Raw genomic sequence first — 22564 nt, forward strand, 5'->3', positions numbered from 1 at the left:
CCCGGCCTTTGGGCCTCCAAGGGCACCACAGATATACAAATAATTAAAAACAAATTAAAACCTTAAAGAAATTAACTCAAAACACAGATATGACCCTCCGATCCTGTGGAGACATACAAACGGCAGAGGCGCTTCAGATATAATGGCACTGTCCCCGCTCACTTACCCGCACGGCCCAGTGGGTCTCTGCAGATGACTGTGTGACCATCAGTGGGCTGCTGGTGTCATGCTGAGGAAAAAAAGGCAAACACAACCAAAAGGATCTTATTCCAAAGTGGGAAGGCCACCAAATTGGGGTGACCCTCCCAGGTGTAGAGCCAGAGGCGCACACACAAATCCATGACCACTCATAGCTGCAAGGCTCTCAACAGCCAAAGGCAGCCACCTCGGAGCTCAGCAGTCCAACAGGTGAGCAGCACCCAGCAGAGTCATGACAGTAAGGATGCCCTGGTTGGGGCTATGATGTGGGCAGGCTGAGGGGAAGACGCCACACACAAGGCCATGTACTGTGTGACTGGACTGAGAAATGTCCAGAAAAGACAAATCGACACAGAAAGAAAATGGAGATGGAGAAATGGAGACTCAGGCATGGCCAGGGCCTTCCCTTTGGGAGGGAGAACCGGAAGTCAGGCCAACGCTGCACAGCACTGTCCTGTGTAAGTGCCACCCAACTGTATACTCTAGTGTATTTAGTTATTCGTTCTGTTTTGGATACAGGATTTCCCTGTGTATCCCTGGCTGTCCTGGAGCTCACTCTGTAGATCAGGCTGTGGCCTCAGACTCAGAGAGATCTGTCTGCTTCCCAAGTGCTGGGATTAAAGGCATGAGCCACCATGTCTAGCTGAGCTGTGCATTTAAAAATGGTGAATTTTTATGTGTATTTCACTTTGACTAAAACACAGGAAAGACAAAGAGAAAACACGGAGCTGTCACTCACACGTATGCACACACATACTACTAGGAGGGTATGGTTTGCACACTCACAAATTTCGGTGGTGGCATGGTGAGGTTCAGATTGCTCAAGGTGACTTCGTGGCCACTCTGGGCACAGGCCACCAGTCTCAGTGCAACATAGAAACCCTATGGACCCAGAAGAAGAAGGCGTCAGCACCATAAAGCAGGACAGGATGATTCTCACCCCCACTGCAGTCTCTGATGACTGCAGAACCCACAGCGGGGCTATTAGTAAGTACTGAGTGGTAAAACGATTCAAGCCATGGGATTTCCAGCTTCTAGGTCAGGAAATGCTGGAACAGTCCAAGTGCTCATCCTGGTGTGTGTGTGTGTGTGTGTGTGTGTGTGTGTGTGTGTGTGTGTGTGTGTGTGTGTGTGTCTGATCTAAAGCCTCGGGGATACCAGGCGAGCACTTGCTCCTAAGCTGTACCTCAACACCGGTATTGGATTAATTTTTTTTTTAGAAACTGCAAGTAATTATTTGGGAGGAGGGGCCCTGTGCATCCAGTGTGCATGAGGACAACTTGGGAACTCAGCTCTCTCGGCCACCATGTGGGCCTAAAGACTGAACTCAGGTCATCGGTGTGACAGCAAGCACCTTCACCAGAGGAGCTGCCTCAATGATACTGTTTGTTTGTTTTTGATATTTAGTTTTGCTCCTTTCTTGTTTAGTTTGGTTTGGTTTTTAGAAACAGGGTTTCTCTGTGTAGCCCTGGCTGTTTTGGAACTTGCTTTGTAGACCAGGCTGGCCTCCAACTCAGGAGCTCTGCCGGCCTCTGCCTCCCGAGTGCTGGGATTAAAGGCAAAGCTGGGCACCACCTCTGCCTGATGAGTTTTGTTCCTTTTAATAATGAGTGTGTGCACACAAGTGTGGGTACCTTAGAGTCCAGAGGCAGTGGCTGCCCTGGAGCTGCAATTGCATCAGCTGTGAGCAGCCTGTGAGGATGCTAGGAACTGAGCTCAGTCCTCTGTAAGAGCAGCAAGCACTTAACCTCCGAGCCCTCTCTCCAGCTGCCTTTTGTGAGACAGGCTGTTACTGTGCAACTGCGTCTGAGGGGGAGCTCCCAATCCTCAGGCCTCCGCCTCCAGAGTGCCTGCATGAGCTGCTGTGGTAAGCTGTCAATCTGACACAAACTTAACAGTCAGCTGAGAAAGGACCTTGACGAAGGAACATCCTTCCTCAGGCTGGCCTGTGGGCACGTCTGTGGAGCATGTTCCTAATTAATGACTCACGTAGACAGTGCTGCGCCTGGGCTGGTGTCCTAGGCTCTAAAATAAACCAGGCTGAGGAGGCTGTAAGGAGCGATGGCCCTACACGGGCTCTGCTTCAGTTCCTGCCTGTAGTTCCCGCTCTGGTTTCAAGTGGACTCTACTCTGTGAATCACATGAACCCTTGCTCTCCAGTGGCTTTTGGTCCGCTCTATCAGTGACAGGGGCTGAGACAGCTGGGCACTCTACAGTGGTAGCTTCTCTCCTGGCCTTAGAACATGGGGGCTAGAAACACAATGAGAATTTCGTGGATGGCTTCCGAGAGCTACACCTTCCATGGGCCAGCTGTGGAGAAACACACGATGTCACATGGGGAACCTGAAAGCAGGGCAGCCATGCGGTCAGAGGAGCCGCTCAGTCCCATCACTAAGCAGCCTCGCACCCCAATCTCAAGGAAGGGAGGTGCTGTTGGACTGAGTGCTTGGGACACAGAGCTCAACCTCACTCAGAGCCTGGGGGGGGCTGGGGAACCCCCTGCACCCAGGACCTCCTTGAAAGCCTGTTCGCACAGCACTGCAAAGCCTTTTGCGAGGACAAACAACTCCACTCAGAATATTCCCAAAAAGCAGAGCCCGGGGCTCCAAAGGGCAGCCAGAGAGAGCCAGGGCTGTCCTGCACACACGCCCATGGAAGACGGCACCAGGAGGCTGAAAAAGGACCAGCTTGGCCACAGACCCTGGTTCAGTGCTGTGCCAACAGCAGTCTGACATGACATTGCAACTGTGTGAGCAAGCATCCCTGTGGAGAGGCATCGATTGGGCTAGAAGGGGGTGCATAGGAACCCATAACCTACTTTTGATAAATTACAGAATTCTAAAGCTACTTTGATATAGAACAGTCTTTAGGCTAAAGACATGGCTCCGTGGTTAAGAGTTGCTCATGCAGAGAACCAGAGCTCAGCTCCCAGCACCCCCATCAGGCACCTCACCTCCAGGGGATCTGACACCTTCTGACCTCCATAGGCCATACACAGGCGCGCACACACACACACACACACACTTCTGTGTCTGTCCTATGCGGGGTGTGTGTGTGTGTGTGTATGTGTAGGGGGTGTTGAGTTTTCTGTTTTTGAGACAAAGTCTTACTATGTAGCCCTTGGGCTGCCCTGGCATTCCATACATAGCCTGGGCTGGCCATGAACTCACAGAGACACATCCATCAGCCTCTACTGTCTGAGTGTTGGGATTAAAGGTGCGTACCACCATACAGGGTGCACTTCTTTTAATGATTTTAATTCTTTAGAATGTTTTAATCACTGGCAAATTCATTGTGATGTGTAGGGTTTTTGTTTTGTTTAGAGGTGTGTGCCTCTGTTAGTGTGTGTGGGGTGCTCTGGGATCCACCTGGCATTACAAGTGGTTTTAAGCTGTCAAATGTGGGTCCTGGCCCTGAACTCAGTTAGGGCTGAGCCCTCTCTTTAGCTGCTAGCGTTTAGTTTTGATTGTCTGCTTGACAATGGAATACCTAGGCAGGAAGTCTTAGTGAGGGTTGGCTTGGGAGGGGTCTCCTTGGGTTAATTGAGCTGGGGATGCCCATCCTGGTGTGCCACACCACCCTGGGTGAGGGCCTGGACTAGCTCAGCCCTGGCTTGCTGCATTTATTCTCCCTGCTCCTGAGTGGATGTGAACAGCAGCTTCAGGCTCCTGCTGCCTTGACTCCCTCACCCTCTCCCCCCACCCCACCCCCTGAGGTGAGGTGTACCTGACACTGTGAGCCACAGGCGCCCTTTCCCCAAATTGCTTCTGTCAGGGCAATTAACCACAGCAACAGGTAAAGAGCTGAGATGGGCGACAGGCAAAGGTGTGTCACTAGGCATACTTAAGGTCCTGCATTCCAAAGTGAAAACTTCTCACTTGAGCCTGGCAGGTGTGTGTGGACAATAGTGGACAGTGGCAGAAACCTACAAGTCCTTTAACCTCAGGGGTGCCCAGTGCCTCCCCTGCTCCGTGTGTGCATATATACCTGTTTGTCCAAGAACCCTTTACCTTCCGGGTCCGCCAAGTCCCATATCTGTAGAGACAAAAAAGTGCTGTGAGTGTGACTGTCACTCACCAACCAAGTTGGATGTAATAGGAGTCACATCAACTGCTTCTCTGTCACAGGCGCTGGGACCAACAGCCCTACCAGGCACTTGGTGGCAGGGCCCAAAGACCTCCTATGCCCACTTAGGTCTCAGAGTGAAGGCACCCACTGAGTCATTACACAGCAACACAAACCCGTAGCTATCGAGACACCAAAAGCACTGTGCTCTGGCCTGCTGCCTGCGTCTCGAAGGTGAGCACCACCTGACTGACCAGGCTGGCCCGAACTCCTATGTGCAAGGATGGGCATGGAAGGTACCCAGGCCTGTCTTCACACCCAGCAGCTACAGCAAAGAGGCTCGGGGTGCCCTGGCCTGCCCTTGGGAAGGTCTGCGTGGCCAGCTCGCTCTGGGGCTGCAGGAGCCAGCCTTCATCTTCCTACCTTCCCCAGAATGATGTCTGAGAGTCCTGACTTCTTCAGAAACAGCGCAGCCTCGCTGGCCCCAACTCTCCCTGTGTAGGCAGGGTCCACCTGCAACAGAGCAGCGAGAGTCGACAAAACCATCACACAGACGCCATATCCATGTGTGCTCACAAAAAGCCGCTTCAAATGTGCTCCCAACTTCTACTGCAAAGGTAACAGGTGGCAGGTGCACCTAGTGGCTGAGCAGCTCTGCATGTAAGAGGCTCTGGGTTCCGCCCTAGCACCAACACACACATGCGCACATACATACATACATACACGCACATACACATGTACGTACATACATACATACATACACACACAACATATACAGAGTCACTGGTGGGCTGGAAAGACAGTCAGTGGGCAACGGCCTGAGTTTGATCCCTGGGACCCACATGGTAGAAGAACACTGACCACCCCCCCAGTTGTCCCCTGACCTCCACAAGCATGCATGACACAGGTGAACACATGCACATCTACACATTAAAATAAATTAAAATGTTTAAAAAAAAAACAAGATAGCAGTGAGACATACCTGCTTGTAATAAGACTCATATAACGGATTTCCACTTGGAATCTGAACAAAACAGAAGAGTCAGAACATGGTCAGTCACAAGTAGACATGTGGTCAGCCAGCACGGAATACCCTCCCCCTTGGCCTTGTTCCCCACAGGCGCTGTCCGGCCGGTCTCTGCTGGTTTGTTTCATGTTTATGGGACGAGGCGCTGCCAGACTGTTCCTCCTGCTTCGCACTCTTGAGCACTGACAGCACCGGCAGGGGCTGAGCTGACACACTTAGCCCCAAGCTTGTCTTGAACTCCTAGGGTCAAGTGGTCTCCAGCCTTAGCCTCTTTTTTGTTTGTTTTGCTTTGTTTTGTTTTTTTGAGACAAGGTTTCTCTGCGTAGGCTTAGCTGTCCAGGACTCAATTTGTAGACCAGAATTCACAGAGATCTGCCTGCCTCTGCCTCCCAGAGTGCTGGGATTACACGTATTCAGCACTGCACCAGGCCAACCTTAGCATCTTAAGTGGAGGTGACAATACACAATGCTTTGCCATCACCAAACTACGCTGTGGTCCTAGTAAGAATGTGTGCACAGAGGGCACTCCCAGGAGTGGTGGTGGTGGAGCCCCTCTCTTTGCCTCCTTCCTAGTCCCATATGTGGGTGGAGTGTCTGTGTGTGACCCTGAGTCACAAGCACGCACTTGGTTGACTGTTTTTAAGTCCCCCCAGCGCACAGACGCATGCAGCAGCCATCCTCCAGGACACCCAGCATGATGCTGGAAGCCCAAGGACACTCTGCACTGAGCCAGGACTCTCCAGGTCTGGCTCTCCCCTGGCTCCAGTCCACAGGTCCCCACTCTTCCCATTACCTCCCCCACTGGCCTCAACAGGACACCTCTATAGGGAGGAAAGAGTGGCCTGGGGGAGAGGGTGGCCAAGGCAGGAGTCTTGTGAGTCAGGACAGTCTGAGCTATTTAGTGAGACCCTGTCTCAAACAAAAGCAAAACATATAAACCAACAAGCCACTCTTGGAAAAGGGCGCCACCTGTTGGGGATTTCCAGAGGCTGTAGTCCACATGCAGGCAGGGTCAACCAGTGAGGGCAGGTTCAGCCGCGGGCTCCACACCCTGGAGCTTCAGGCTGCTGACACCCTGCAAGTGACTCCCCAAGGGAGGGTGTGTCCTGCTTGGCCTTCCTAAGCCCCAGAGCTTACAGGAGGTAAATGTGTTCTTGATCACCCAGCACACAGCACACCAGGGCCAAGTGAAGAGCATGAGGTGAGGGTGACAGCCACAGCTGCAGGAAGACGGAGGGATGGTGAGAGAGATTTATCAAAATGTCCTTAGGTGGTGGTGCACACCTGTACCCGCAGCACTCAGGAGGCAGAGGCAGGAGGATTTCAGTAAGTCTTAGGCCAACCTGCTCTACATACTGAGTTCCAGAGCACCTAGGGCTCCATAGTGAAACTGTCTTTAAGAACAGAAAAAATAAACTTCCTAACGGGCCTGCCTATGATGCTGGCAGCCCCTGTCTCAAGGCAAATCCCCAAACAAGCAGAACTGCTAACTCCACGGTCAAGGGAAGCAAGGCCCAGCATCCAGAGAGGCTGCCACAGCCAGGCCCACGCAAGGCCGCTGCAGCCCAGGGGCAGGCAGGCAGCAGAGTGCTGTGACAGAGATGGGAAGCAGGGCAGGTGTCAGACCTGAATCACACATCCTCTTATGCCACTGGGGACATTGAAGCCACACCTGCAGGCTGCCTCAGAGTTCACTGTGACGCCATCTGTGAAACAGGCATGAGCAGTGAGTGACTCAGTCATGGCTAGCTCATGATGCAGGCAGTGGTCCCCAAGGTGAGCTCCCAGGCGGGGTCGAGCCCTTGGTGAGCGCACAACTACCACTCGAGCTACCCACACAAGGCGGACCCTAGAGGGAGAGGGTCACCCTTGAGGCAGGAGGCTGCAGGGCATGCCAGGTCCCTGGGACCCTTCACAGTTCCAGCTGGGCAAGGTGGCAGGGGGCGACATGGAGCAGCTCTGCACAAGGCCGCTGGAGCAGCTGCGCACACCACAGCTGTGTGCACTGCAGAAAACGAGAGTGTGGTAGCGCCCTGTGGAGCGACGCTCCAGGGATCACAGCCCAGCAGGACCCGGGCAAGAGCAGGCTCCTCACAAGACTCCGCATCTGGCGAGCTCCTGCAACAGCCACTTACTACAAGCTCAGCTGAAACTGTACTTGAATATAAGCCTGGGACCTTTAGGGCTGAGGAGAAGGCTCAGGGGTAAAGCACGTGCCCTGCAAGCATGAGAAGCTGGGTTTGGATCTCCAAAACACTTTTCCGTGTGGCAGCTATAATCCCAGCAGCCCTACTGTGAAGAAGAGGCAGGACACGAGGCTCATGGACTAGCCAGACCGGCATACGTGGTAGGAGGAGATGCCAAATGCTATCTGTTCTCTGAAAGGTTGGGGACACTGTCCACGCCACACCCACACGGACTGGGTTTTCTTTGGTTGGTTTGAGTTTGGTTTCTTGAGAGAAGGTTTAACAGCCCTGGCTGGCCTTGAACTCACAGAGATCCACCTGCGTTTGCCTCCCTGAATGCTGGGATTAAAGGCGTGTGCCACCATGCCCAGCTCACAGGTAGTTTTTTTGTTTGTTTGTTTCTTGTAAGAATTTGAATCTGTGAAAGGGCTTATTTTGTGTTTTACAGTAGCCAGGACTGATCCCTGGGACTCACACATGCTAGGGCCAGCTCTTCCTTAGCTATGCCCACAGCCCCAAACTCGGGGGGTTCTAGGAGCTCTACAGCCCTCAACAGGTGGCAGGGGTGGGAAGACAGAGAAGAATGAAAGAACTTCTGGAGAAGTATGTGATCCACTCTCCTAACAGACCACAGGGAAGCAGGGAGCACATGCCTGTCATCCCAACACGCTCCCAGTGGAGGAGGACCAGGACGAGGGCAGCTGGGACACCTGACACAGACGGCCCGCTCCTCACTGCTCACTCATCCAGCACTCTTGTCAGAAGACCATGTTTTGGGATGTATCCCTGGACGACCTGGTACTCCAACTTATTTCAGGCTGACCTCAAACTCTCAGCAAGCTCCTGCCTCTGCTCCCTAAGGCTAGGATTACAGATAACATGCTAGCCCTATTTACTGTGGGACAGTGACGCTTCCCCAGTGCGGCAGTGAGTGCTGGGGCTGCAGGGGCTTCAGGCTGGAAGGCCTTCACTCCATCCTAACTTGCTGTAGCAATGGCCCAGGTGTGGCAGAGCCGGGCAACTACATGGACATGTGACCTGGGAAATGATGCACTTTATAAAACCAGCGCATGCACGGCCAGAGACTGAGTACATAAAGCAACTGAAAGCATGCAGCCTGCTGTTTCCCCAGAGAGCCCATAGTGCCCTGGGTGCAGGAGGACAGCCACAGTCTGAAGTCCCACTCGGAAGCCTAGACCCGATGCCAAGTATATGGCCTGCAGCCATGTGAGTGCCAGTCTGCCATCCCAGCCCTCCTCCCAGGGCCTGCACTCTGGGTGAGCACCAGATCTCCCGTGTGGCAAGTGCATGGAGAAATGGTTCTCTGGATGTTTCACCACCAGAGCAAAGCTCTCTCTAGGCCAGGCCGGAGCAGAGGACAAGCTTCACAGTGAGGACGAGCAGAAAGGAACAGAGAAGCTGGTCATGGCAGTGCGACCTGCAGCTGAGGTGGGAGGCCCCTTCAACCCATGCACATAAAAACCCACTGACAGGGTCGAGGCTGGCAGAGTGGTTGCTTGGCATGCACAAAGCATAGCTCCATCCCTACAACTGTGTAAATACACCCAGCACTCAGGAGGGGGGTGTGGGAGGACACAGAGGTCAAAGCCATCACCACTGCTACACAGTGAGTCGGAGGCCAACCTCAGCTACATGGACCCTGTCTCAAAGCGAGGGGGTGTTCTTAAAAAATTGGGAGGTGTACACCTTTAGTCCCAGCACTCTGGAGGTTGAGGCAGGTGGATTTCTATGAGTTTGAGTTCCAGGACCTCCAGAGTATACACAGTGTTCTGTCTGCCCACCAGAAGAGGGCACCAGATCTTATTATAAGCCACTATGTGGTTGCTGGGAATTGAACTCAAGACCTCTAAAAAAGCAGACAGTGCTCTTAACCTCTGAGCCATCTCTCCAGCCCCTGGTCCTAACCTTTAAAAAAAAAAAAAACTTAAAATAGCTGGACAGTAGCAGCACATGCCTTTAATCCCAGCACTCAGGAAGCAGAGGAACCCTGTCTCAAAAAAAAAAAAAAATGTGTACGTGTGTACACTCCTGTGCAAACATGCCACAGCATGTGAGTGGGAGTTAGGACAGGATGGTAATGTGGGGGATTGAGCTCAGGGCTGTCAGGCTGGCGGCAAGTCCCTTACCTACGCTATCTTGTCAGCCCTGCCTTAGTTAGGACTCTATTGCTGTGAAAAGACACCATGACCAAGACAACTCTTATAAAAGAAACAATTACTGGGGCTGGCTTACACTTTCTTTTGTTTGTTTGTTTGGTTTGGTTTTTCGAGACAGGGTTTCTCTGAGTAGCCCTGGCTGTCCTGGACTCACTTTGTAGACCAGGCTGGCCTCGAACTCACAGTGATCCGCCTCCCAAGTGCTGGGGTTAAAGGTGTGCGCCACCACGCCTGGCTTGGCTTACACTTTCCGAGATTCAGTCTATCATCATGGTGGGAAACATGGCAACATGCAGGCAGACATGGTGCTGGAGGAGCTGAGAGTTCTACATCTTGATCCTCAGGCGGCCAAGAGAGACCTCTGACTCCACACTAGGCAGAGCTTGAGCATAGGAGACTTCAAAGCCCACCGACAGTGTGCGCGTCCTCCAACAAGGCCACATCTCCTAATAGTGGCACTCCCTATGACCAAGCATTCAAATGCATGACTCTATGGGGCCCATACTTATTCAACCACCACAGCCCCCCACCCCTTTTTAAAGAATAAATAGTAGAGGGTGCTAGAGAGACAGCTTAGTGGTCAGGACCACACACAGATCATGCAAAGGCCCGAAACAAGCATGCTCACAGCAGCCTACAATTTCAGTTCCAGGGACCCTGCTGCCTCCTCTGACCCCCACAGGCACCTGTCTGTGCAATTCATTCACACTCATGCAGGAACCAACACCCACAAGTAAAAATAAGAAATCAAGCCAGGCGTGATGGCGCACACCTTTGATCCTAGCACACAGGAGGCAGAGGCAGGCGGATTGCTGTGAGTTCAAGGCCAGCCTGGTCTACAAAGCAAGTCCAGCACAGCCAAGGCTACACAGAGAAATGGTGTCTAAAAAAGAAAGAAAGAAAGAAGGAAGGAAGGAAGGAAGGAAGGAAGGAAGGAAATCAGAAGAGGAGGAGGCAGAGTAAGAAAAGTTAACGTGTCTGACTGCAGGGCCTTCTACAGCCATGTCATCCAGGGAGAGAGAACGGCACAGAAGGCAAGCGCGCACCGTGTAGCATAGCAGAGCTAGATGTAACTGCTGAGACGCCCACTGAGATGGATCTGTTAGCTCATTATTATCATTATAGTTTTGCCATTTTGAGACAGGATGTCATCATGTAGCCGAGGCTGGCCTTGAACTCCCTATGCAGCCCAGGCTGGTCTCAGCGCCCAGCAATCATCCTGCCTCAGCCCCCAAAGCACTGGGATTGTAGGTGTGGGGCAGCAGCACTGTCCTGCTCATTAGCCTCCATGTTTGCAATGCTGGAGGCAGAACCTTGAGTCTGGCGAGGACTCCACCACCAAGCCCTGCTCCAATGGAGACTAATAAAGGAGGCAGACAAGATGGCCCGTGGCTAAAGGTGCTGGCCACCAAGCCCAACAACCTCAGTTTGACCCCTACCCCTGCAAGCTGTCCTCTCTGATCTACACACACTATGGTGTCCCCCACATAAGTAGGTGTGATCATTTGTTTTAAATATGTAAAATCTGATCTGAAGGCTGGGAAGGGAGGAAGTGGCTTGGTGGCTGAAAGAAGGACAGTTTTCAGCACAGTGCTGGAGCACTTCAAACACACAGAACAAAGTGCTCAGTCTGCATGCAGCTCACATACAGGTGAAACAAAAGACACAGGTGAAAACTCAAATAATAACGGACTTCTGAAGGAGAGATAAACCTGTTTTTTTAGGATTCCAAGTGCGGGATTGGAACAGTCTCCTGAGAGAACAGGTGAGGTTAATTCACTAGAAGAACAACCACCTCGTGAGGGAGCTTGATTGTTGCCAGCTGAAAAGATGTCTGGGAGGAGATACATATATGAGCCAGAACTGGAGGCGGGGCCTTTGGAGACTTGGGATAGATTTGGCTGTTCATTGCTGCACTTCAAGACGCTCCTAGAGAGAACCGCTCGAGGGAAGGCTTCGGGGCTTCAGCTCCTTCTGAGGCTCTGGGTTCTGGTTACCCCAGGTTCCAGCAGAAGAAATCCTGCAGCTCACGCCTGGAGAATCGTTTCTCAAAACTGATACCCTTACGGTTTTGTTACTGTGCCCATTAATCCTCATTTCCTACTATTTTGGTTAGTCGGGTTATAAGTGACGTATGCTCGGTCACTAAGTTTTTAATAAAATATATTGGTTTTAAAAATTGAGCCTACAGACTTCATTCAGTGTAAAATATTAAAATATGAGATTCAGGAGAAAAATCTTCAGAGTCTAGGGACAGATGAAGTTTTAGAGCTGGGGTGCGCAGCACTGGGGTACGCAGCACTGTCCAACGAGTGGCCAAAGACACAAGGGCCGTTTTGATAGAGATAGAGATGGAGAAAAAGTGCAAAGAACCAGCAAAGGCAGGGCCCAGCAGGACCATGAGCAGGGGCTGCTAAACACCCAGCAACTGCACAGTGCTGCGGCTGTCCTGGCCTGCACTCTGACAAGAAGAGCTGCTATGTAGACCAGCCCACATGCACATTTCCATCTGTCCCCCTGGAAGCCACAACACGGCTCCCCGAGAGTCAGCTTGGCAAACACTGATGGAGGACATTAGAACAGCTCCAGGGCCAGCCAGTCGCTGAGGCAGGGGAATTACTAGCTCTAGGGAACCTAGGCTCAGCACTTTCTCCACAAAAGAGCACACTTGAAGGCCAACGTGTAGCGTAACAAGCTGGGCGTGAGGCAGAAGGGGAGGGCAGGAGCTGCCTGATGTGCGAGCCTGGAGACTTGACTCAGATCCATAGCTCACACATTTAAAAGAAAAAAGGAAGCTGGGAGTGGTCCAATGCATCTGGAACTCTTGTGACGAGATGTGGGTTCCAGAGCTGAGTGGACAGCCAGTCTAGCCATCAATGAGCCCTAGGTCCATTTGGAGACTGTCTCAAAAGACAAGGCTGGGCCAGTGACAAGGCTCAGCATAGCATCTGTCACCAAGCCTTACAACCTCAATTTGATCCCTGAACTCTCTATGGTAGAAGCCAACCTCTGACTTTCCCAGGAGCACTGTAACAGTCTTGTGGACAAGTATGTATATGTATATGTGTGTGTATATATATATATATGTATATATGCATATACACACATTATATATATATACACTCAATTTAAATTTTTTTATTTTTATTTAATTTAATTTTTTTTTCGAAACAGGGTCTCTCTGTGTAGCCTTGGACGTCCTGGACTCACTTTGTAGACCAGGCTGGCCTCGAACTCACAATGATCCACCTGCCTCTGCCTCCCAAGTGCTGGGATTAAAGGCATGCACTACCACGCCCAGCTTAAGCTTGAGAGCAATAGAAGGAGACACCCAACATTACTTTCTCAGCCTCCACATACGTAAGCACACACATGTACTTGCATATACTCGAGCACACCAAAGTTAAAGTGAAAAATGGACTGTGGACTTAAGAGCAAAACACACAAATAAAATAGGAAAACAGGCTAATCTAGAAAACCAGCACACAGACCCTGTGGCCACACTCAGCAACAGGAGACCATCACAACAGGTCGGTCCCACAGGTGAGTGCTCATTGTGCCAGGTTAAAGCCACAGCAACAGCTGGCTGCTGACAGCTGGGGAGCTGGGAGGAGGAAGGTGCGAGTGCTGCCTGGAGCGAAGAGGGGAAAAGACCCATGGATCTCCGTACCACTGTCACAGAGCACATGACTACAACAATCACACACACACACATGCACCCAGGCTCACAGCCAAGATTAAGGTCATTCTTAGCTACACAGCAAGTTAGAGATCACCCTTAGCCACCTGCAATCCCATCCCAAAGAGCAGAAATGAGCCCTTGGAATTAAAGGGATGATCTGCACTGGGCGTGCATCCCACTGAGCTGAGGCTGAGACAGGAGATGGCCTGCAGACAGCCCGGGACACATAATGAAACCAGAGTGAGGCTCCCACTGCACAACAAAAAGCAAAGCACAAGAACCGTGCATGTGGTTGGCCGGGGCTTGGAGAGCAGCCTTCCCCTCCGTCTGGAGTGTGCAGGCCTCTGGGGAGAAGGCCGCAGCCAGGGAAGCCGCATGGCCAGCCTGCTGCCCTGAAGACGGTGCAGGAGAGGAGAGCTCTCCAGCTCCACCACAAGCCGACTCTGGTCTAAAAGCCAGGAACAAGCAGCAGCCTTTCGGGGCAGGGCGGGGCTTATGGGGAGAGGCAGGCTGAGTCTGTGCGAAGCCCTGGGTTCCAGCACTAGCCCTGCAAACAGAAAACCCCAGCACAGGTGCTCACACATCTGTGTCCTCAGCTACAACCGTGGCCTGGAGTAAAACAGAAAAGCCTGCCCAGATGTGCAGGGACGGGCGAGAGGGCTGTTTCCCTCCTGAAGTAAAAATGAATGGACAAGATGGGACAGTGATCCCTGAGAGTGACCGAGCACAGCAGACAGGATGCCAAGCACTGGCCAAGTAAGAAGGAGGATGGTCACTCCCAGCACTACAGAAAAAGACCAGAGACTGAAAGCTAAACATGGCGGTGCAGGGCATATGGACAGGGCTTTCTTAAGTAGCTGGCTTGCTTCCTCCAGGTTCCCTGGAATTTCAGATTTGCACCATCTCTCTCTGTCCACAGGACAGAAAAGCGGAAGAGATAAAAGTGGGGTCAGCAGGATCTTTAGATTCCCAAACTCTTCCAAGAGCTGAATGATGTAGGGACAGCCTCGCTGGGAGTGCCCATCCCAACCAGAGCTCAGAGCTAAGAGCTGAGAGCATCCACTGGGACCTTGGATCCCAGCCTCCTCCACAAGAAAAGACCCTGAGGGCAGCAGCTCTCTGAGATGACTCACCTTAAGGCAGCCTGCCTGGCTCTGCCAGCTCCTCCAACCACCTTGACTTGAATCACTAAGGCAAGTAGTCCCAGCCTGACATAGTGGCACATGCATGCCTGTCACCTTCCCACCTGGGAGGCTAATGCAGGAGGCTGGCTGTGAGTTCCAGGCAAGCCTAAGCAAAGGTAATCCTGTCTCAGAAAACAGAGAGGCAGCTACGCAGTCCTGTGCAGAGGCCAACAGCTATACCCAATCGATGTGGATTCCCTTCTCAGCCCAGCCCTGGGTTGCTGGGCAACCCTGGGACAGTAGAGCTCAGTTTCTGCAACCGGCAGACCTGTGGTCCTTGGCTACAGTGATTCATTCACATCACATAGCTCCAGGTGAAGGTTCATCCCTAGAAACACTCAAACTTCCCCAACTCTGGGCAGGTCTTGCAAACAGAGGTAGGCCCTGACTGAGGACGCAGTGTGCATGACAATGCTCTGGGCTTCATGAAGGACAGCAATGGCCAAGGGAGTCCAGGATGACAGACAGGGACTGTGAGGGGTTTCAAGGCTGAGGCAAGCAAGGGATCTGGCGGGTCCAGGACTCTGCAGACAGAAGCCACCTGTCATAACGCACATGCCATCCCAGCAGTAGGGAGGCCGAGTCAGCGTGGACTACAGAGTGAAACCCAGTCCCAAAGAACAGTGATGATGATGATGATGATGATGATGATGACTACGACGACGACAGAGGCTACTGGCTGGTGAAGCATTTGGCCAAGCAGAGGAGCACACGCTGGGTAACAAGGCTGTCACACTAGGCTAAGAAGCTGGGGTGAGAGCCTGGGAGGACCTACACAGCAGAGGGCCAGTGGACCATATACAGCCCCCGCAAGACTGGCCTCCCAGATTTGAGGTGTAGAATGAATGCAGGGGGGGAGGGGCTGTCACCTTCAAAGCAGAGATGAAGGTGTGACTGCCTTCCAGAGGCCATTAAAAGCACCCAAGGCAGCCAGATGTGGTGGCGCACGCCTTTAATCCCAGCATGCAGGAGGCAGGCAGATTTCTGAGTTTGAGGCCTGCCTGGTCTACAGAGTGAGAGTCCGGGCAGCCAAGGCTACACAGAGAAACCCTGTCTCAAAACAAACAAACAAACAAAAACAAAAGCATCCAGGGCAACAGAGCGAAGACTCTGCTCCAGCAGCCTCCGCACCAAGTCTGTCCAGAACACGTTCAACAGATGCCAAGCAGCACTACCGAGAAGCCACGACAATTCACTGGACCACCCACCCTGCCGTGCTTGAGCATACCCTGGAAAGCCCGGGGGTGAGCACCCCAAAGGGTACCTCAAGTCAGCAGACTTGCCTGTCACGCCCAGGACCACCTCCCACCTTCTGGAGAAGCCCATTCTGCACTGCTGTCCCTGGCCTTGACAGGCGCCTTTCCTCCACAGTCCGGGGTTGTCATCTCCCCTCGTGGACTCTACCCCCGCCTAGCGCGCTGTCTCCTACCTAAGCACAGGGCCCAGGACTTGGGTTGTTAGCATCTGGCCTCCACCTGGGGTGCTTCCCTGAGTCTTGTAGGGCCAGCCCATGCCTCCTTGCCAGTCTGGACAATCACTGGTGGCATCCTTAGCCTTGGGCACTGGCCAGCTAAAGCTTGAATCCTTAGACAGCAGGCAGTCAGCTGCAGCATCTTGAGCTGACACACACAGGCATAGGAGTGCACTGTTCATGTGAAGGGACCAGGGTCAGAGCTGTGTCTAGACAAAAAAAAAAAAAAAAAACCAGTCTCCTCTGTCTGCCCACCACATCTGAGTCCCACTTGCCAGCACCAAGTCTCTCCCTCACCATTTCCAAACACAAGGACACAGCACCCTGGACTAGGCCGAGAAGGACAATCCAGCCTCTCCCCAGCCTAACTAGAGGAGCAGGCAGCGCCGCTTCACTGTCTCATATTGTCTCTACTGAATGCCCTATCTCAATGACAGACCACCCGAAAGAGTCCATGGCAGGTTAGTGCACGCATGCACAAATTCACACGGACACACCCACCCGCTCCCTACCCTCAGTCACGTTTGTGGAAGCACTTCACCCTTCCTTTCCTTTCCTGCCTATTGAAGTCCACAAAACACCCCAGATGTCACAAACAATTTCTGTGCTGAGTGGTAGGGCTGACTGCTCCCCAGCCAAGACTAAGCCACTGCCCCTGTACACATGTGTCAGCCGCAGAGCAATGTGGGGAGACTGGGCCCCAGACTGAGGAAAGAGGGACTTCTTAGGGTCTGATTCATGGAGGCACCTGTCCTGACCCTTCCTTCTTGCATTTTCCACACTGTGGGAGTTGGAGTTGTGAGGGTGGAGAAAGGAACTCCCCGCCTCTACACACCTGCCACTCTGAGCCATGTCCTGCCCTTCAATGAAAGAATCTGGCCTGAGAGACAACACCAACCCATGGAGCACTGGTGGGGCCCAGTAGCCCCACCTGGCCCAGACGCCTAGCTCCACCCCAAGGTTCCAGAACCACCAGGAGCAATGGGGATAGCCTCAAAAAACCAAACCCAAGAGGCAAATGCCTGTCAGACGTCGTCCAGAGCGCACCTGCATCCGGAACCCCAACAGACAAGGAGGGGCGGGGGCTCATCCAGCCCAATATGAGGGTGATAACGCTGTTTAATATTGCAGTCACACACCAGCCTGAAACCCAGCTTCTCTTCATCTGAGGCAGTATGCTTTTCAGTTTACCCTTTCCAGCAACGAAAACACACCCTCAGCACTGCCGAGCAGGGGCAAGTCGACAGCTTCCATTCCCAGCACCAGAAAAGAAAGGGCTTGGGGGCGGGAGGAAGAGCAGGCTGATTCCCCGTGACAGCCAATGTGCCAAACAGGTAAAGCAGAGGCAAGAGGTGGCCCCTGGCTGCCCTGGAGCCGGAGCGCTGGCCTCAGCCTCTGCTCAGCTCGCCCACAGGCTCCTTCCTCCATTCCCTTGCTTACTCGGCCGTGCGTGAGCACAGGCTGTGGAAGTCAGAGGGCAGCTTGGAGGAGCTGAGTCTCTCCTTCTACACTCGGTTCTCAGCACCGGATTCAAGTCACCGGGTGTGGCAGCAAGTGTCTCTACCCACTGAGCCATCTCACAGCTGCTGCTTCCTCTTGACTGCTCCTCTGCCACTGCACACTCACACCCAGCATTCCCTGTGCAGTGGAGCCCCAGCCCAGGCCCTCTAACAGCTCAGCTGTGAGCTGCAGCCATGCCCTAGGATGCAGAATGAATAATAAGACATGGGTGGGAAAGGCAACACATCATGAGCCAACCACTCTACTGAGGAACGCCCAAGCCAGGCATGGTGGCTGCTGAGGCCACCAGCTACTCAGGAGACTGAAGCATGGAGACGGAAACACTGGGAAAGTTTTAACAAATTTTGTTAAAAGGCTAGGGCCAAGCCAGGCACGGTGGCACATGCCCTTAATCCCAGCACTTGGCAGGCGGAACTCTATAAGTTTGAGGCCAGCCTGGTCTACAAAGTGAGTCCAGGACTTCTAAGGCTATACAGAGAAACTCTATCTCGGTAAAAAAAAGAAAAAAGAAAAAGAAAAAAAAAATCAACCAACCAACAACAGGCCAGGGTAGAGGATGCTCATGGTGGTGCAAGCCAGTCATCCCAACACTGGGAGGGAGGAGCAGGGAGATCTCTCTCTACTCAGTGAGTTCCAGCCTGGGCTCCATGGCAGCCTGTGTCAAAAGAAGGTTTCAATTAGCAATAGTCTGCTTCGGGTAAACCTCATTGGCTCTGACACCGCCTCTGCACAAAGCTTCAGAAGATGTTCTGTTGTTTAGTGAGACAGACGAGACAGAGAGACGGCAGGAACACAGGAATCACAGGCGGGCAGATGTCCATCCCACAGGCCGTCTGAGAGGAAAGGCCCCCTGAGGAGTCTGTCCAGCTGGGGCAGGAGGAGCAGCTCAGCAGGGAGAAGGGGAAGGTTATTCCAGGCAGGACACTGCAGGCGCCATGGCCCTGGGGCCGCCCTTCGCAGGAGGGTTTCCAGGGCCTCCCTGCTTTCAGTCAGCTGGAGGCAAGCCTGGCTGGAATCAGAGGGTGACAGCTCTCCCATGCACAAGCACTAGGGCCTGTGGCCCCAACTGTTGTGCCCTCAGAACCTTGCTGGGATTGCTGGGGACGGAGAGCGGAGGGAAACACTTACCTAGGGACGTTCAGAGCCCACACTCCTACACCAAAGCCCTGTGGCTTAAAAGTCCACATCAGCCACAGGAGCTCACGGCCTAAACTCCACAGGGAGAGGAACCCATCATGCCCTGCACCATGGGAGCCAGCAGCAAGCTGTGGCTCTGCCTGATGACAGTGGGCAGGTGTCACTCCCCCTGCAACCCTGGGCCTCAGCCAGCCTCTAGAGAAGCAGCCACCTCTCAGCCCTTTGTCCAGGACCCATTTGCAGTCCAGGCACACACCCGTGTCCTATTTACCAAAACACCTTTCTTTCTCCTGCCATCCCAAAGTCACTCACAGTGAAAAGGACATGGAAGCCAGGTGTGGCCAGCACTCAGCAGATGAAGATGGAGGATGACAAGTTCAAGAGGAGACTGGGCTGGGCATGGCGCACGCCTTTAATCTCAGCACTTAGGCAGAGGCAGAGATCTCTGAGTTCATGGCTAGCCTGGTACCCAGATTGAGTCCAGGACAATCAGGCTTATTACAGAGAAACTCTGTCAGGGGAGGGGGGAAGGAGGGGGGAACAGGGTGGACACAGGGTGAAATATCTGTCTTAAGCCAAAATGTACACACTATGCACAGACTGCCTGACCCCTATGCTCCATCCTGGACCCACATGGCAGGAGAGAGAGCTCCTGCAAGTTGCCCTCTCACCACACACGCAGTGGCCACTCAGCGCACACAAATACACAAATATATCAATGTAAAACAAAAGTGCAAGGATATGAACAATAAGCGGGTGCGCGGCGAGACAGTCCCTGCCGGTGGACAGTGACATCAATGCCACACTGCACCTGAAAACGATCCTTCCAGGATGGGAAACTGCAGCACAACAGAAGAGCTGGGCCACAGAAGCAGGCCAGGTGAGGCTGCCAGGCACCACGCAGCCAGGGAGCAGCAGGCTCTGACTTTAGCTGACCCCTCTGCACGGTAAGAACCAGAACAATGAGCAGGGGCAGTTCTGTCTGTGCATCTCGGCTGGCAACACAGCCAAGGGCTCAAATCGAAAGTGATTCTCACCCTCCAGACCCACTCATGCAAAGACAGGCACTTGGCTCCCTAGAGCAGCTGACCCAGGCTCACAACAGGCATGGGAACTGGGGCTGAGGGAGGAAGCATGTGACCTTGCTCACAGGGCCTCAAGAGTCAGCAAAAAAGAAAAAGGGAAGAAAAGAAAAGAAAAGAAAAAAAAGCAGGCCGGGGTTCTGAGCTCCAGGGGAGGCCAAATCAGCCCCAGCCTGCTCACTGTCCGTCAAGGCACATTGCACAGCCTTCCGAAAAGATAAGAACCTTGAACATAACACAGGCACAAGGGGACAAACGAATGTCCCCAGGCCCTCGACATTCATTTCTGACACACTAGAGTGGCCCAGAGCTGGGGGGCGGGGGGTACCCAGCAGGCCGTGTGGAAGAATGGGGCTGGGCGGGGGCTCCACAGCAGGCAACAATGGTTGACTTCAATGTGGCACCATAGCTATGGGACTTTCACAGGTTTCCTGACTATGGTCTCAGCTGCTTCTCAGGCAATAAACAGACTCTTTCTAAGGGGCTGGGGGCTGGTAAAGCGCCACCCGGCAAGTGCAAGGACCTGGGCTTCATCCACAGCACCAGAAACAACCAAGACCCGCAACCACGGCATGTGGCTCAAGAACATGCCCCTAAGTCCCCTGGAAGTAAGAAATGAGACAAGGGACCTCAGCAGTTCGTCCAGCCTAGGGCACCCTCGCTATGAGGACCAGGGACAATGAACAGAGGAACCACAGATACACTTGGCAGAATGAAATCTCAGGTCCAGGAGGGTGAAAGGCAAGTAAGTCACGGCCTCCAGTGCCACCACAGCCCCAGGATCCAGAGCCTGCTGGCCAGTGAAAGCCAGCAGTCAAGACTTGAGACTGGAATAGCAAGGCCACTCAGCAAGGTCAAGTGGGGCCAAAGAGGAGCTGAGTGGGACTGGGGTGCTGGCTCCCCAGAGACGGCAGGCCCTTTACTACTGAGCTACCTCCCTAAGCCCTTGCCAGAAGGACGGGAGGCACGGAAGGTTCTGATCCCAGGGAGTGGTTAGAACATCTCCACAGTGGTGGTTAGGAGAAAAAGGAAGAAATAAGACTGATGGACAGTGCAACATGCCTAGGCGCCACTGGACTCCCCAGAGAACCACAAAGCTCAGGAAGTGGCCAATCCCAGAGTCCAGCAGGCCCCCAAAGAGCAGAGGAGAGGGAGCATGTACAGAAGGTAGGTTAGAGTACTGAGCATGGGGGCTGGGACCAGAGAGCAGAGCGAAGGGAGGCAGACAGAGAGGTGGGGGAAGCAGAGGGGCCTGGGAGGAGGCCGTGTGTCCCAGCATCTCAGGAAGAAGAGAAAGAGTCCCTGAGGTTGCCAGGCGTGGTGGCGCACGTCTTTAATCCCAGCACTCGGGAGGCAGAGGCAGGTGGATCGCTGTGAGTTCGAGGCCATCCTGGTCTACAAAGCGAGTCCAGGACAGCCAAGGCTACACAGAGAGACCCTGTCTCAAAAAACCAACCCCCCCCAAAAAAAAAGAGTCCCTGAGGTCTGCTGGCACTCACGTGCAGTCCGGTCTGAGGGCAAGACTGCAGGTCAGGGTGCAGCTAGAGAGAAGAGAGCAGACCGGGGCAACCGGAAACATCCCCTGGGGCTGGCAGGGAAAGAGAAGCAGGGGCTCCTGCTGGTCCTGCACTGGAGGCCCAAGCACACCGTAGCACTCTGTTCGGAACCCCTCAGTCCTACGGCATCCCGGAGCCCCCCTTCCTCTGCTTCCCCATGATCTACGTGAGCTTGCTCCAGGGCTTCGCAGGGCCTTGCCTTACACCTGGGTAGCAGTAACGCCTGCAGGCGAGCAGGCGCAGAGCATTGGAAAAACAGCTCAGCTTTTAAGGGTGGGATTGGTTCCCTGTACCCACATCAAGGCCTCCAGTTCTAGGGGATCCAACACCCTCTTGCCTCCACTGGCACCTGCACACACACACACACACACACACACACACACACACACACACACACACCTTAAGGGAAAAAAGAAGGGCAGGCATAGCAGCTGAGCCGGTGGCTCACATCTGTAGCCCCAGCATTTAGGAGGGTGAGGCAGGAGCACTGTCATGAGCTCAACAGCAGATTGGGCCACTGAGTGCCAGTGCGATGGCTCTGTGAGTAAGGGCACTTGTCGCTACGCCTCATGACCTTATTTGATGCCCAGGACCCCCACGGAGAAGTAGAGAAACAACTGCCAGCTTGTATGCTGACCTCCACATACATGCTATGCGCACATACGCTCACAAGGACTGTTCAGTGGGTAGTTGCCCACCGAGTGTGAACCCTGAACCCAACCCTCAGCACACTGCCCCTGTTAAAATAGGTGTGAGAGTCGTGGGCCAGGCCTTCTGCTAACAAGGAAGTAGGGAAGAGCCAGGTATTGTGTGTGGCCACAGTTCTCCAGAGGCTAAGGCAGGAGAATCAGCAGTTTAGGGCCAGCCTGAGCTACACAGCAAGACTCCAGACTCACATGGAGTACCAATGCAGGAGAGTTGTCCTCTGAGTGCCACATGCACCATGGCACAAAAACACACACACACACACACACACACACACACACACACACACACACACGGATAAACTAATTTTTAAAAAAATTTAAAGAATCACCACAAAAATTTAAGAGTAGGTGAAGGGAAAGCAGCTTAGAAGGCACCTGAGCTTGTGAGCCACCACAGGCCACGTCTCCTCAACTGCTGGGTCAGCTCCAGTTCCCACCCACAGAGCTCCATCCACACAGGGAAGGAGGGCCATGTGGGAGCTGCTGCTGCTGCAGCCAGTCCCCACACCCACTTACACGACACGTCCTGAGTGCTGGGCACTGAGCAAACAGTCTTCCTCCCACTGGCAAC

The 22564-nt window shown here is 53.3% G+C and overlaps 1 protein-coding gene across 9 annotated transcripts in view; it reads right to left on the minus strand.

Annotated features, from left to right (window-relative positions):
• The window catches only part of EPS15L1 (epidermal growth factor receptor pathway substrate 15 like 1), an 83435-nt gene that overhangs the window by 57767 nt on the left and 3104 nt on the right, over nt 1–22564 (minus strand). For all 9 annotated transcript variants that reach the window (XM_084759140.1, XM_084759142.1, XM_084759139.1 and 6 more), the window contains exons 2-6: nt 5246–5287; nt 4687–4776; nt 4186–4233; nt 985–1080; nt 167–229 (exon numbers count right to left, since the gene is read on the minus strand). In XM_084759140.1, the coding sequence (XP_084615266.1) occupies nt 167–229; nt 985–1080; nt 4186–4233; nt 4687–4776; nt 5246–5287 (339 nt within the window). The remainder of the gene's footprint in view (nt 1–166; nt 230–984; nt 1081–4185; nt 4234–4686; nt 4777–5245; nt 5288–22564) is intronic.

Source organism: Acomys minous (assembly GCF_964271855.1).
Source record: "Acomys minous genome assembly, chromosome: 15".
Lineage (NCBI taxonomy): Eukaryota > Metazoa > Chordata > Mammalia > Rodentia > Muridae > Acomys > Acomys minous.